This window comes from Leuresthes tenuis, unplaced genomic scaffold, assembly GCF_036924035.1.
Source record: "Leuresthes tenuis unplaced genomic scaffold, fLeuTen1.0.hap1 SCAF_20, whole genome shotgun sequence".
Taxonomy (NCBI): domain Eukaryota; kingdom Metazoa; phylum Chordata; class Actinopteri; order Atheriniformes; family Atherinopsidae; genus Leuresthes; species Leuresthes tenuis.
The window spans coordinates 14,153,557-14,169,090 of record NW_027325374.1 but is presented as its reverse complement, the minus strand read 5'-3'; the positions used below and the strand labels follow the sequence as shown (position 1 = coordinate 14,169,090).

General features: G+C 42.0%; 3 protein-coding genes across 3 annotated transcripts; 2 read left to right on the top strand and 1 right to left on the bottom strand.

Moving 5' to 3' along the window:
• Positions 1-1,133: 1,133 nt before the first annotated feature.
• On the top strand, positions 1,134-3,707 carry LOC140278219 (putative protein MSS51 homolog, mitochondrial). The gene is made up of 6 exons (XM_072373171.1): positions 1,134-1,179; positions 1,610-1,759; positions 1,874-1,998; positions 2,100-2,663; positions 2,783-2,876; positions 3,438-3,707. The coding sequence occupies exons 1-6, from the start codon at positions 1,163-1,165 to the stop codon at positions 3,640-3,642; spliced, it is 1,155 nt and encodes a 384-aa protein (XP_072229272.1). The 5' UTR covers positions 1,134-1,162; the 3' UTR covers positions 3,643-3,707.
• A 2,662-nt stretch (positions 3,708-6,369) lies between these two features.
• LOC140278226 (myeloid-associated differentiation marker-like protein 2) lies at positions 6,370-7,258 on the bottom strand. The gene has a single exon (XM_072373180.1). It carries the CDS (start codon positions 7,211-7,213, stop codon positions 6,404-6,406), a length of 810 nt encoding a protein of 269 aa, XP_072229281.1. The 5' UTR covers positions 7,214-7,258; the 3' UTR covers positions 6,370-6,403.
• Positions 7,259-8,209: 951 nt separating this feature from the next.
• Positions 8,210-14,549, top strand: cog7 (component of oligomeric golgi complex 7). Its single transcript, XM_072373157.1, has 17 exons — positions 8,210-8,693; positions 9,841-9,989; positions 10,170-10,286; positions 10,570-10,738; positions 10,831-10,913; positions 11,027-11,149; positions 11,228-11,426; positions 11,514-11,641; positions 11,785-11,939; positions 12,087-12,203; positions 12,297-12,362; positions 12,453-12,639; positions 12,723-12,863; positions 13,010-13,093; positions 13,186-13,300; positions 13,585-13,728; positions 13,867-14,549. The coding sequence occupies exons 1-17, from the start codon at positions 8,528-8,530 to the stop codon at positions 14,031-14,033; spliced, it is 2,310 nt and encodes a 769-aa protein (XP_072229258.1). The 5' UTR covers positions 8,210-8,527; the 3' UTR covers positions 14,034-14,549.
• The last annotated feature ends 985 nt before the right edge of the window (positions 14,550-15,534 follow it).

The window sequence follows — 15,534 nt, the reverse complement described above, 5'->3', positions numbered from 1 at the left end:
TTTTGCTGCAATGGAATAGAGTGAGTGGGGCAAGAAATACTGCATTGTGAGAACTAGGTAACAGATGATTTGATCCAGAAAGCTGAATATTTTTCTTATATGCTATGAGAAAGTCTTCATTGGCCAGTGGCATTTTATTTATTATATATACCTAATTAATATCTTTTTTCATGCTATAGAATCCAAACAAGCAGGGACAGAAAAACAACACGAGCCAAAGAAATAAAAAATAATCTAAAAAAGACAAAAAAATCGATGAACAGTATTCCACTTGATAAATCAGGTTTATCATACTATTCAGTATAAAGTTACAGGGAATGGAAACATCACAGAATTTTGCCTCTGAAGCAGTTTTAAAAGCTCTTCTTTAAAAATGACTCCTCTATTAAAACCCCTTAAATACCATTAAGGGTGCATTCTTAATAGTGGGATATTGTCTAATCACGATGATAACCCAATGTGGAGTACATGCACTTAAACATAAACTCTAAATTCATGACGGGGGTCCCTCATGGCCATCTCCAAAGGTCAAATTTCACTAAATGAAGTGTGTAGAAACTCGTGGCTTAAAGTGGATTTGAAAATCCTTCAGTGGAAAGGGTGAGAATAATGAATACTGCTCACCCATGACACTAATTCCACTGTCTATGAAAATCATTCATTTTAATGAGATTGCTGTTAAGATTCCTGTAGTTTTCCATTGAGCAACACTGACCCCTTGTGGATGTAGGTGGGTAAAGTCACACAGAACTCACATAGAGACTCACCCTTGTGGTTAAAGGCGATGACCTGTGGGCATTTTTCAGTGTAATCCAGTGTAATATCATTAGAATTAGAATGTTATTAAAAATAAAAAAACTTTACAAGTATATTTATGACCAAATGACTCTGGTTTGGTGTTGAAATGTATTCTAACTAACACACTAAGGTGCATTCATGCCGTTTTCTTGCCACACAGCCTTTAAAAGCGCCTTTTCTTATGGAGTGTCCCACTGGAGTGCAGCTCTCGTGCAGTCAGGGAAGGATCTGGATTTGAGAGACTCTTCTAGAAGGCGATGTGCAGCTGCTATATCTGGCCTACCAACAAGCCGCTCATATGTCACATCAGCAGAAGAAGCAGCTGAGGCGCTTGTGTCACGCTCATTAACGCGATTTACTTAAAATGACGGAGACTGAGGGGTAAGCTGGACGTATTCCATTCTCATTTCATATGGAGTTCGTTTGACTTTGGGGTACTTGTCTAAATATTCCTATATTGTGACGCCTGAAAATGACAGACGTGAGAGGCCACGCGCTCAGGAGAAACTGCCTCGTGCTCGTTAAAAGAGTGACGGCATGTCATTTCAGCATTCTCAGCTTTTGCACGAGGCTTCATCGGTGTTACGATCACTTTCAAGTTGTTACCGCAGATCATTTAGACAGTGTCTGTAACATTTGAACTCTTAGCACATGATTGTGGTCCAAAATAAAAGTGACTGCACAATTTGGACAATCATCGTCTATCCTTAATGTTTTTTTCTTCTTCTTCTTTTTATTATTATTATTATTATTATTATTATTATTATTATTATTATTATTATTATTATTATTATTATTATTATGCTTTCAGACCTGTTCAGGAAACCAAGGCTAAACACATGGCGTTCCGGTCACAAAAGGAGATGTTTGAGAAGATGGAGGAGTCTTTTAAAGTCTGTGCTTCTTGTGACAAGCGACCGGGTAAACTCTCAAACCCACAGAGCCTAAAACGTTGTGCCAGGTGAAAAAAAACCCCAAAAACCCCAAAAACAATATCCATCCTGCTTATGTATATAGGTCTTTTTTTTTTTAATCAAACAAATGAACAGATTTAGAGCTATCTCTCTTTGGACAGGTGTCTGAATGTTTACTACTGCTGTAAAGACTGTCAGAAGGAGGACTGGTCCAAACACAAGAAGCTCTGCCCACAGCTGCGTCTCGCTGCCATTGACAGAATTGTGGAATGGCTTGTGTTCAGAGGTATTGCTACTATTATTGTGAACGTGTGTTAGAAATGACTGTTACAACAATCGATCAACTGTCTCTGTCAAGCTTACTAACTGTTTCCTGTCTGCCATCAGGAGACCTTCCATTCCCCACAGAAAAATGGTCAAAGCCCCAGTCAGAGATTAAGGGTTGGGATGACTGGCTTGCCATGCAGGGAGACCTCACATCACACCTCGAACCCATTTTAAATGGAGGAAACATGAAAGACTTGTGGACCGATGCAGGTAGGCCTCGGCCTGACGATGACGATTTGAAGCAGTCGTTGTGGAGGGTCTGCAGTGAGTTCTTCTCCAGGCCGTTGACTATAGCCTGGGGGATGAGGCTGTTTGGTCTTGATCCATTTTCCAAACCTCTCACCATTCACCTTGTGGGAGCGGGCCACTGCGAGACGCTGGCAGCCAGACTGACTGACTACGACGAGCTGAGCAACATGTTCCCCGGACACCTGGGCATAGAGGTGGTCATGGTGGGGCCAGAGGTGGTGGACGGCCCCATTGTGAGGCCTCCTCTTAGAGCGTTTGGCCCCAAGCAGAACGTCTACATCAGTGCTTACAAGGGCCTCTACCATCAGTTCTGGGAGGAGCTGGTGGAGAAAGAGGAAGCAGCAAAACCGGACCTGGTGGTTGGATTTCATCCAGGTAAGAACATTTCTTGACACAGACGTATGACACCAAATGGCTATTCTACAGATCATTGTGCAACTGAAGCAGAGATTCTTCATTTTTTCACTTTGTTTTCCCTTAATGTCTTTTTAAAGGTTTTGATGCGAGCCAAGGCGTGGATGAGGGTTGGCTTCCAACGCTTCTGCTCCTCAGAGATTATGAGATTCCTTCTCTCTTCACTGCACTTAAGTGAGTGTCATAGATGTGTCGCCTCACCTTCTGTAGAGACACGGCAGTGGAACGTACGCCTCGGCACAATAACACACAGTATCAGATTAGTTGCTACTTTAGCACATTTACTCTTGGGTGGAATTACTGCACTTTATTTGGGTTATTTGACTATATTTGGCTTTCTAGATAAAGATTTCACATAAACTGTTATAAATAGTTTGTAAAAAAAAAAGAAATTGAAGCACTTAATTCGATGAAACTTAGAAATTAGAATTAGCTCTGCCATCAATAACCCAGGGACTGTAGACTGTAGTTGGTAGTGTTTTTGTAAGTATATTGTAGTATGCTGCTGCTGTTTTACTCAAGAAAATAAAGTACATTTGTGTTGTACTACTGCAGATAATAAACACACACAAAATTCAGTGTCATTTATTGTCTGAAATTGTGCTGTAGGTTACATAAGGACATGCTTGTCTGCTAATAACGCTGCGTCCACAGTAAACCAAACGGTTGCTTCGTCCCTTTGCAGGTCTTTACGCATTTCTAATGGCTAGTGATGATTGTCCTTTATGTCCTCAGTGAGACAGAGATGACATACTCGCTGCAAATCCTGTTGGAGCTGGAGATGGACATGAAAGGAAGCGGAGCCAACCCGTTTGGGTCGCTGAAGCCGGAGGTGGTGGGATCGTCTCCCAACAAGCCCCCCGTCTACTGCAACTCGCACTACTTCTGTTTTCAGGGTCTGCTGGAGACTGTGGAGTTTGAGGGGCCAGAGGAGGCATGAAGAAGCATCAAGGGCCTCTTTGCACACACACATAATTGCCTTTTATTACTGCAGCTCTAGTTTTTTTTTTAAATTATTGTTATTTTTTAATGGTATGTCATTTCTACAGCGTAACCATGTATCATTTTTAGATTAGGTTGTAATATTTATCATTGTAAGCCCAGTGCCTTTTGACCCTGTGGCTGCAGGTATGAGCATATGGAATTTGCATTCACTATCTCACTGTCACTGTCAGAGAGGTTTTGTGAGATTTGAATATACTATTGTTGAACTTTTGTTAGCAGCAGCCAATAAAACTTTGTTGTAATAGGCAAATGTTAACTGATGTTTTAAACTACAATAAAGCAATTCCAATTAGTAAATGTGGGAGCGACTGCGATGTTTGCTGGGGTGAAACACGACTGTTTGTCTCCTTTACTGATAATCTGTAAATACTTTACAACTAGAAAAAAACAAAACAATTAACAATATGACGGAGTGATATTTTCCTAATCACGAGGTCACCTTCTGACGTGAGCAATGACAGGCTGCAAGTCTCGATTTGATGTTATTGTTAAAGATCTATTTTGGTAAAAAAAAAAAAAGCCATTACTTTGAATGACTATAGCCTTTTCTTTATGGTGTCCATTGTTTATTGCATAATACACGGCCGAGAATAGCTAATGTCCTGACTGCATTTTTCCTGTGAGGAAATAAAGCCACGAAGCACAATCAAATTCAACCGTTCTCTGACTTTTAGAGGGATTTAAAGGATGAAACTACATCTACAATGACTGACGATGCCTCCAACTGTTGCAGTGTTCATGTCTGCATAAGAAACACTTGTCACAGATATAAGGATTGTACTTGTTGCGCTTGTAGTCAAATACGGGCCAAAGAATGACAGCGAGCAGGTACAGCAACACCACCACTATGTCAATCACAAACTCCATCACACTCAACCTGAAAGAAAGCAGGCACTGCTATAGCTTGATCAGGCTGAGAACTGTGATGAGCACAGTGACCAGAAGGCAAACTGCAAAGATAACAGTGCTGCATATCATCCCAAAAGGTTTAAAGGGCCGTTCTCCGCTCACAAAGTGGTCGGTGGCCGCAGTGAGAATAATACAAGCTATGAAAGCCCCAGCTGTGCAGAGACTTCCTCTCAGGCTAGACAGGTATCCACTTGGAGACATTTTTTTTTGCTTCACAGCATCAATCAGGAAGATCACAGCGGCAGCCAGTGAGAAGATGAAACACAGGATATTGATGAAACACGAGAGGCAGACAAAGACAGCAGCAAAATTGACTGTGGCAGAGACCACCATCACAGCACAAAGCACAGTCAGACCACAGGTCAGGTCAGCCCAGTTGGGGAGGAAGGCAGCCAGGAGGATGTGCCACATTTTGGCCTCCACCACGCTCAGGACCAGGGGCAAGGTGATGCAGAAAACCCAGGCAAACTCACACCAGACTCCCCATGGACTCGTCATTCTGCCTCTGAAGATGATGATGATGATGAGAGATAAAGATGAGTGCACTGGAGATTATTTCCAGGAGGTGTAAAATACCCAGAAAACCTTTGAATGGGCCACACATGATGTTCAAATTAAGAATTCCAAATCTTGGAGCCAAAGTGTGGTTATACTAGTATAGTATACGCTGCAATTTCATGGTATGCCTGTTGTACAATGACAATGGAGATTCTGTTTCTATTCCATTTTACACTACTATTCTGTAAGATGAACTGTACTCACTGATAGTTGATTAGTAAGTGAAGAAAAGCTCTGTGACTGTTCAATTCCTAAACTGAGGCACAGCCATGTCTTATATGTTAGGCAGATATAAGTTATACAGTTGATTTTATTCAAATATCTCAATTTATGAGTGAGTAAAACAACCTCAGGGCGCACTTATGACAAGGGTTATCCCACATGAACTGCAGAAGCAAGACGCTCACTGAAAAGGACACGGCAATAGCCAAAATCATGGATGTCATCTTTCTCTTTTCTTGTTACTGTGTCCTTCTGTGGTCATTTTGAGTCACTGGATCTCATTTTGTTCATTTTCTGCTTCTCTTTAAAGCCGTTTCTGTGTTGATTTTACATTGCTTCTGATTAGTTGGATGATAGCCCATGAAAGACTGTGATAGGTGGATAGGTTACATAGTCACTTGTTTCTACTAACCCAAAGGGCAATACTGTAACAAAATTTCGCATTCCGTGCCCATATATATCTAATTTAGTTATTGATCATTATGCTGTTAAGAATATGCTGAAACCAATATGAAGCCTGTGACTAATTTCACCCCCTATACATACTAAAACTGTGAGTCAGTTCCAAACTGAATACAGCCATACACACACTCTCTCTGACTCTAAATACATTTAAATTTTATCATTTTTATTGGGGAAAAAAATGCAAATACATCTTTAGGTGTGTGTTTTCTTTGGTGTTTGTTGTCTGTGGAAGTCCCGAAAACACAGGTCTGCTCATTATAAGCTGACAAAATGCAAATCACATCAGTTGACGTTCAATGACAGTGCCAAACAGAGTTGATTATTTCAATTTATACTGAACTCACAACAGCACGTATAAAAATGGACGGTGAGAAATAACACATAGAACTCAAATGTATTTTCTAGGTCACATTATCAGCCTTCCGTTGAAAACTAGACAACAGTATAGAAATAAAGGAATATCAAAATTTTTCTTTAAATATTTATATAATCTTAAAAATGCAGAAAATAGAAAACCCATCAAATGGGGGGAACCAGTACAATTATGTGCGTTTAAAGCCACATATACCGAGCAATGTAAAAATGAGATCCACTGTGAAAAGAATAAGATTCACGTAGGTCAGAAATGCAACCATAAACTGAATTGCCCATATGCAATAACTGGGTGGACAGTCACTGGGACGTGGGTTGTTTCTGAACATAAAGATGGGCCACATGATGGCAGTGAATATGTACAACACAACAGAGATCACCAGGAAAATAAACACAAACCTGTCCAGGTTGAAGGGCAAGCAGTTCTTCAGTTTTTTTAGGATGTTAGTGGCTATGATTAGAGGGAGGATGGGGAAAGGAATGATATACGCTATAACGCAAATGATCAGAGCTGGCTTGTCTCTGTAACCAGTCAGTGAAACAAATATCATGCAGCTCACAAATGCTTCCAAAACCTTCCAGAAGCCCGGCAGAGCAGCCAGGTAGCTCCCCTTCTTCTTATCCATGAATTTGTCTTTCACCACCTCAAGGATGTAGAGAAAGCCACACAAGAAGGCAGATATACTCACTATCCAGCCATACAGGCATTTCAGGCAGGCATAGAAGTTGGCATAGGTAATGGCGACAGAGACGGTCATGAGTGCAGAGGACATGGCCATCCCTGTGGTGAAGTCAGACCAGTCCATGCAAAACATATTGAGGATGATGTCAAGCTTAAACATCTCAATTATAGTGATGATCAGGGTCATGATGGGGCAGAAGGCCCAAGTGAACATAGCGTAGATCCAGTAGGTATGACTGCTCCCTCCTCTGAAGATACCCAGGAGAAAGGTGACCACAGACAGTATGATCTGAGCCATGTGGAGCCCCCCTCGTCCACTCAGCAGAGTAGACGGGGTAAACACTGCCTTGGAAATCGTCTCCTTAACATCATCAATAACTCCCATCTTTTTGAAAGAGCTGCCGAGCAGGAGAAAAAACGTTGTGCTCCCAGGTAGCTGATAGAGACTGGTTACGTTTGATGAGTGTTCTCTGCAGCTTTTTTTCCAGCTCTAGTTTCCATGTAGCCTTTTACTACCTTTGTGGTTTGCATAATATTCATGACGCAGACAGTGTGTTGTGATAAATGTCTACTGCAGCAGATAGAATGAAATACTTAAAGCCTGAAAGCATGACCACACAAAGCCACTCATTTTAAGAGTACACTGGTAATGAATTGTTATCATACGTGTTTTTTTTTGTTAAAATTTGATAAAAAATGTATCATTCTTATAATTCTGATCCAGCAGAAGGGGAATCAAAACTACTGTTTTTATTTTACCCTGCTTGATAAACTGGATGAGCAGCAAAGGGAAATATCTCTAGTAGCTGCTGTATATGCCAAGCCGAACCCCATGTACCCCAGCACAGTTACAATCTGTACCAGTTGTTCCAGATGTGCAAATAAGCAAAATTAATTCCTAGACCCAGGGTGTGAAATTATCATTCTAGACAAACAGGGGTCAATGAAAACTACTCAAAGGAAAAGTCTTGGGCAACTCTTGCTATTTTATTTAAATTGCTTATCCTTAAAAAAATACGCCTACAAAAAGAACAAATTCTGTAAGAATTGTAGCGCTTCTTGGTTATGTTTCTGCACGGATCTACATTTGTGTAACACCACTTTTATTGTTTTTGCCTTTAAGTTGACCAGAAGCATTGTGTCGCTGATAGATAACATTTATAGAAACATTGTCCGGATCAAAGGTCAATTTTCTCGTTCTTTCCTTTCTCTTTCTATCTTTTTTCTTAAATGTTAAAGATATATTTGAAATAATAGGTCCGTTGTTTCAGCGTTTGTTTATAGGGGAAGCAAATAGAAAGCACAAGAGGAAGTTGTTGTCAGTGATAAGAGCCCTGCTAGCATCAAACCTTTGGGAATATGCATCTACTTTTCTCAGTTTGAGGTGATAAACCTAACAAATAACTCTGGAGGAGGCCGTCGCATTGTTGGAGCTATACTTGGTTGTGATGCTAATTTCATTTTCCTGGGCCATTTATTTTATATTCGTGTCAAAGCCGTTGTTCGGGAAGACTTAGCTAGCCCGACGTTAGCGATGGTTCGATGACACCGGCTGCACCTCAAGAGTTTTGGGCGAACACCTGGCAGCCTGTTGCACCGCTAAAGGAGTAAGATGGATTTTTCTAAATTCCTCGACGATGATTTTGACGTGAAGGACTGGGTCAACGGTGCCTTCAAAGTGGTGCAGAAGGATGCGCCGGGGAAGGCAGATTCTCACGCAGCAACGCTGGTCATGAAGCTGCAGCTGTTCATTCAGGAAGTCAACAACGCCATCGAAGGTCTGGATTTTGAGCCAAACAATGCACTCTAATATAGGAATATGTGGCAGCTGACTCTGTTTTCTCGTGCTTTGAATTATATTGGTTTTGTGAGACCTGCCTCTTCATCTGCTAGCTTCTCATAGCTAATGCTAATAATGTCAGGATCCCAGCGGTAAACGCTTCACGAATGGACTGACTCACTCACACTATGTGCAGTTCTACTCTGCACATGTAAGGTTGACCAAACCTATTACAAAGTAAAAACCCATCGTAGCAGAGAGTAGGTAACGGGAGTAGCTATCACCGTTTCTGTGAAGGTATTTTACATAAAGATCAGCTTAAGCACACCTCACCATGGCAACAGTATCTGTTGTTCATGTTGCTCTTTTATCACTGACGTCATTCAGAAATAGTTCAGTCAGCTGATTTTCTCAGTGGAAATTAATTCAATGCAGTTGTAGAAACCTTTAGGTTTGTGGTATGTGTTACTGTTTTTAAGAAACAGTTTTTTCCTGTGTCACTTCACATTGCACAATGACGGGTGTTATATGTTACAACTCATGATTATTTCCCTTGTCGGTTGCTCTGGCAATGTCCGCAGGTTCCTGGCAATTGGCTTGCCTACAAAATGCAAAAAAATAGTCACGTGGGCACTAAGTTGACAAGTGTGATGTTTGAAATATCTACATTGGGCCGGCAATTCAAAATCCCACACACAAGCAGTCCGCTTTCACATGGGATTAAGGAAATGCATCAAATCCTTGTGTCTAAGTCGGTAAAATGGGCAAATGTTTGACATTTCTGCTTAAACGATGACTGAAATTGACAATAGATCAGTTGGTTAATGCATGTCTGATCGTTAAATCTACAATACTAGATGCAACTGGAATATATAATGGATTTGATTTTTAACACAAAGATTTAGGTTTTCCACTGATTCAGTTTGTAAACGAGGCTCATTAGAGTGAAATTTTCTTGAATAATTGACCTCCTAAAATCAAAAGAACTCCTATGCCTTGTATAATCCGAATAAATGGCATTGCCCGGAGAAGGTAAAGCAGTTATACTGGTTATATCTGTGAGAGAGTGCCATTGTTGAACCACCCTTGAGATCATTTTCTTGCTGTGTAGACCGATAAGTAGCTGACTGTCTATCTTCCTGTAGAAAGCAGCAGTCAAGCCCTCCAAAATATGCCCCGAGTGCTGCGAGATGTGGAGGCATTGAAACAGGAGGCTTCTTTCCTAAAGGAGCAAATGGTGCTGGTGAAGGAGGACATCAAGAAGTTTGAGCAAGACACTGTACAGTCTATGCAGGTGTGTGAGCAATTCCGTCACTATATTTGCTGCAAACAAAAGATTTCTAAGTCACGCTTTAGTTGGAAAGGGGAGACGAACACTCACCCAATGACATGTTGTTGAAATGATTTTCTGATCGTAAGCAGTATAGAAATTTAAGTGTGATAACGCAGGAATCATGTTCACCACGTTCACCAGGTCCTGGTAGAAATAGATCAAGTGAAGAGTCGAATGCAGCTGGCAGCTGAGGCTCTGCAGGAGGCAGACAAATGGAGCACACTGAGCGCAGACATTGAAGAGACCTTCAAAACACAGGTAAAAGATCAGGAAATGGAGACTTTTTTCAATATTCATTCATTTATTTTGCCTTTCTTGTCGCCGAATGGTTATGAACCTTTGTTTGTGTTTTATGTATTAAGACTTTGTATCAAACTATATGGATTTCAATAGTTGAGCAATCATTCAAAGTCTTTTAAATGTGCAAAACAACCAAGGCAACCTGTAAATTGATCGGATGCAGGCTCAAGCTGTCGTTTTTTTAAAAATTCGTTGAGATTTTTGCTTTTTAGTATACTTCTTCTCTTCTTTTTTTTTTCAGGATTTTGCGGTGATTTCTTCCAAGCTGACGAGCATGCAGAGCAGCCTGGCCATGCTGGTGGACACGCCTGACTATTCTGAAAAGTGCGTCCACCTCGAGGCTCTGAAAAACAGGCTGGAAGCCATGGCCAGTCCACAAATAGTAGCGACTTTTAACTCCATGTCTATGGGTACTACATTTCTTTCAATAATTGATTCATCTTTATTAAATCTAGTTTGATTTCACTGTACAAACTTTGATGGGTTTTCTTTCTCTCTGCAGACCAGGCCAAGCTGTTTGTTAAAGTCTTCACAGAGATTGATAGAATGCCCCAGCTTCTAGCGTACTACTACAAGTGTCACAAGGTATGTGCTAGAGTCTAAGAGCTTAACTGTTGATGAATAAATCAGTTTAAAAAGAAAAACATACTCTCACAAATTTAAGCATCTGAATGACTGTCTTTTTTTGGCTTCTCCAGGGCCAGCTGGTGAGCATCTGGCAGGATCTCTCTCAGAGCGAGCTCAGTCTGAACCAGCAGCTGTCTGAATTCTACGACACCTTGCTCTCCTCTTGGCATGCTCAGCTCCAGTGGAGCAGCCAGGTGAGACCCGCTGCAGTTCTAAAAAAATGTGCGCTGAAGCGACAGCTGACACTTACCTGTGATTTTAAACCACTGCAGGTGTTTAGGAACCCGTACGAGGTGGTGACAGTGCTGCTGATCCAGACCCTGGGGGCCATGGTGCCTTCCATCCCCGTGTGCCTGAGCACAGCCATGGAGCAGGCAGCCCAAGAGCAGCGCCTTGACACGCTGATCGAACTCCATCACACTGCATCCACCTTTGGACACAGCTTGGAGGACGCCATGCTTCCACACCTGGGTTTGTACATGCACAGGGCTCCACTGAAGACAAACTGAGACTGTGAGAAGTGAGATCCTTATTTTCTGTCTGTATTTGCTCCTCAAGGTGAGAATAACCTTCTTAAGGTGAATGAGCTGGTGTGTGTGCTGTACGATCCCTACAAAGCTCATCAACTGCAGTATGGAGAGCTGGAGGAAGCTCATCTCCTCATTCAGATCAGTGCTGTTCCTTTGGTTAGAACGCCACACTCATATCCACAGACGCACCACTTATTGACTGATTTGACTGATGATGATAACTCTTTTCCTGTATTTTCTCTCTGTGTCTCTCAAACCTATTTTTTTCACACTCCATATTTATTCTCTCATCTTTTTAGGAGCACGGGGAGGTGATTGATTGTGTAGAGGAGCTGAGCCACTCTGTAGGCAAGTTGTTTGCTCTGGCGAGTGCTGCTGTGGACCGTTGTGTCAGACTGACTGATGGACTGGGTGTGTGTGGCCTCCTTAAAGCTCTCAAAGCCCTCTTCACCAAGTAAAGCTCCTTTACTCACAATGTTAATTATATATTCATCTCACAATATATGAATCTTTTGGTTTTATTATATAAATCATGGGCCTGGTTTGATTATTTGAGATTTATTGCTTTATGCCTCCAGCTGTAATAATTTGCTCAATGCAGGTATGTGTCAGACTTCTCCACAACACTCCAGTCAATACGGAAGAAGTGTAAACTTGAGGATACGTCAAATTCGTCTGTTTTCCAGGAGGACTGGACAGCCTTCCAGAACTCAGTCAGGTTATTGTGTTTTTTTTGTTTGTTTTTTCTTTAAAACTTCAAATGAGAACTGGTTATCATCGTATATTCACCGCTTTCATATTTGCTGTGCAGGATCATTGCCACATGCGGAGAATTGCTCAGGCAGTGCGGGGCGTTTGAGCAGCAGCTGTCAAACAAGTGAGAGAAATGTTTAGGCGAGATGATTGGAAAGGTTCCGGTCGTGTCCTTTCACCCGAGACTAACGGCAATGATCCATCTGTCCTGTAGGATCCTGGGCACAGCCGGTAAGTACTTGTCGGAGTCGTACAGCCCACGGAGTCTGGCAGGCATCCAAGAGGCCAGCTCCACAGACAGGAAGAGCGCCACTAGAAACCCTTGGCAGGAATACAACTACCTTCAGAGGGGAAATGTGGCTGAATACAACAACCTGATGGAGCTCCTCTACTCATTAAAGGTATGATGTAGAGCTTGGTGTTTTGGTTCACCAAAGACTCTCAGCTGCTGATGCTTATGCATCTGTTTTCCCCCGTCTTGTAGGAGAAAGGAACGGGCAACTCCAACTTGTTAGCCGAGCCCAGAACAGCTCTGATCAGGCTGAATCAACAAGCCAACCAGCTGGCCTTCGACTCTGTCTTCCTGCAGATCAAACACCAGCTCTGTCTCGTCTCCAAGATGGAGGTGATTGCGTGTCAGGTTTCGAGATGATTTGATTTCAAATGCTGATGGATACGCCTTGAGTGCACTTTGTGAACGTGCATTTGAGTGCTGGATGTCCGGTATGTGTTTAATTCTGACCTTGTGCTGTTTGATTTGTTTGCGTGAAGAATCACGAGGCTTCTGGTTTCGGAGAGGGCTACACTGAAGACCTGCCCACTTTCAGCCTGTCGCCGCAAGAATACATCACAAATGTTGGTCAAGTTTGGCTTTAATTAGACACAACAGGACTGCTGCGTCCTGCTCCCAGATGTATCAGCCACATGCCTGTGTTTTCTCCCTGTAGATCGGGCAGTACCTGATGTCTCTGCCTCTTCATTTGGAGCCTTTTGTGACTCAGGAGGACCCGGCACTAGAAATGGCCTTACATGCTGGGAAGCTGCCTTTCCCACCAGAGCAAGGTTAGTAACAGATCAGCCCGAATGTTCATGTCACATTTGTTTTTGCTCACTCTTCTTCTTTTCCTCACTTCCGTTGCAGCACAGTTCTGCATTTTCTGCACTTTTTGTATTTATCTACTCATACTACTCCAGTCTTATGTCTTTTTTTTTTTTATTGATTTTCCCTCATCACACAGAAATAAACCCCTACCTGTACAACAAAGCCTGTGCATCAGTGCCCTTGTGCCATTAACTCGTTCACAGTTTGTGATCTGGAACACTCTGTCTTTGTCACACTGTCTCAGGCGACGACCTTCCTGAGCTGGACAACACAGCGGATTACTGGTTGGGCTCCATTGCTCGTGCAACCATGCAGACCTACTGTGATGCCATTCTGCTTATCCCCCAGCTGACCCCACATTCCACTAAACAGCTGACCACAGATATCGGTACAGTAAACCAAAGGCTGCACTAACATCGGTCTAATTGTTAACACTGGCCAAGACAAGTAGTGACATATGAATTGAAAAGCCGCCGGTCAAGTTATTGCGTCTGCCAGCATTTTGAGTCCTGTTTGTGCTCTGCAGACTATCTGAGCAATGTGATGGACGCTCTGGGCCTGCAGCCCTCGCGCACCCTGCAGCACATCAGCACGCTGCTGAGGACTAAACCAGAAGACTACAGACAGACGGCCAAGCTGCTGCCCCGTCGCCTTGCTTCCACCATCGCTGCGCTCCGGTGCATCGACTACTAACCCCGCTGTAGACGGAGGAGGACGCTGTAGGTATCATGACTCCCTGAGCGGCGCGTGGGACTTCCTTTGTTGTAAACGAACAGGAGAATGTGATATTTCTAGCAGCTGGGTCACATGTTACAGTTCCTTGGATCTCAAAGTTGAGGGTGATGATTTTCACGGAGAGCGTGGCGTGGCGTTTCTGTCGGAATGAGTGCGGGGGATCATGGGAATGTTAAGAGATTGAAATCAGGTGTTCCTCTCTTTTTCACGGATGATGTTGATCTAAGATTTACTTAAAAGATATCTCGCCGCTGATGATGCCTTTAAGCCAAGCCAAAAGGTAAACTAATCCTGTCTTTTTTTAGTTCTTGCATTTACAAGGTGTTGAGGGGCTGTGTCAAAGCATTTAAAGTCTGTATGACCAATATATCATTGTAATATATCTGATCTGAGCTAATAAATTATTCAGAGGTAATATTTGTGCTATGAGGTGTACTGTTTTTTTTTTGTTCAATAAATCTCACATTCGGTTTACTTTAAAAGCAAAGGGGTCTGTCTTTGTTGTTGTAGTACAGGCTGATTAATCTAATAGATGGGCTCAATTTTGATTGGCAGACTTTTTCTTTTTCATGCAGTATCAACAAAACGCTGACATTAAAACTGTTATTTTGACTCGCAAAAAGGCTTTCTGTTTTACTGAATGTTTTAAAACCTGTCAGTGGTGACCTGCCTGAAGGTGAAGGGTAGAATCCACAGCTGAATGAAAAGCATTGCTGTAACACGAAGGTAAGACTCCCAACAGAGAAGAGGGACACAATTGTTTGTGCCAAAAGTTGCTTAAGATCTTATATTTTGAATAGAGCTGAAGTTATTTAATTATGGGTGGGAAAACAACAATGAATCATGACTTAATCACGTTTTGAATTGCTCATCTCTTTGGATTTGAGATAATTCAGGTCAGAGAAAATACTCCAATAAGCTTTTAAAATGGTCTTGTTTTTTAAATAAATAAATAAAAATTCAGCTCATTCTACCAGCAGCACGTTTTCAAAAAGAAAGAAGATGTTGCATCACCTTTTTTTTTTTTTTTTTTTTTTTTTTTTTTTTTTTTTTTTTTACACAACACTAAGTTCCTGAAGAGAGATGAGAGCGAAAACAGCTGCAAGGTTAAAGTGAGGTGAAGTGAAGTGTTTCTCATTCATGCTTGATATGGGAGTTCAGCTTCAGCGGTTCAGGGCGTCCTTCCTTGTGTTTTCTTGTTTCATAATGTGCCAAAAGTGTGATGATGGGCGTGGAAGGCAAGAATCCCAGTTTAGCGCATGGACGCTTTCACTACTGACCTATGCTGTGATATGTGCAGGATGTTGTTTTGTTATTATTTTTGGTGAAATAAGCTTATTGCAGCTTCTCTGAAAAAGGTGTAATTTACATGCTAGTTCCACACGCCTCGTGCACTAATGCATCCCATATCAAGCAGGTTTGTCCCTCTCTTCTTTAGCCTGTGGGATGTGATGTGCGT

Coding starts and splice junctions, on each gene's coding strand:
- LOC140278219 (XM_072373171.1), top strand. Junction 1,760..1,873: donor AGCCTAAAACGTTGTGCCAG/GTGAAAAAAAAC, acceptor CTCTTTGGACAG/GTGTCTGAATGTTTACTACT. Junction 2,877..3,437: donor TCTCTCTTCACTGCACTTAA/GTGAGTGTCATA, acceptor TTATGTCCTCAG/TGAGACAGAGATGACATACT.
- LOC140278226 (XM_072373180.1), bottom strand. CDS start 7,213: ATGGCTCAGATCATACTGTCTGTGGTCACCTTTCTCCTGGGTATCTTC.
- cog7 (XM_072373157.1), top strand. CDS start 8,528: ATGGATTTTTCTAAATTCCTCGACGATGATTTTGACGTGAAGGACTGG. Junction 11,940..12,086: donor CTCAAAGCCCTCTTCACCAA/GTAAAGCTCCTT, acceptor TGCTCAATGCAG/GTATGTGTCAGACTTCTCCA. Junction 13,094..13,185: donor CGCAAGAATACATCACAAAT/GTTGGTCAAGTT, acceptor TTCTCCCTGTAG/ATCGGGCAGTACCTGATGTC.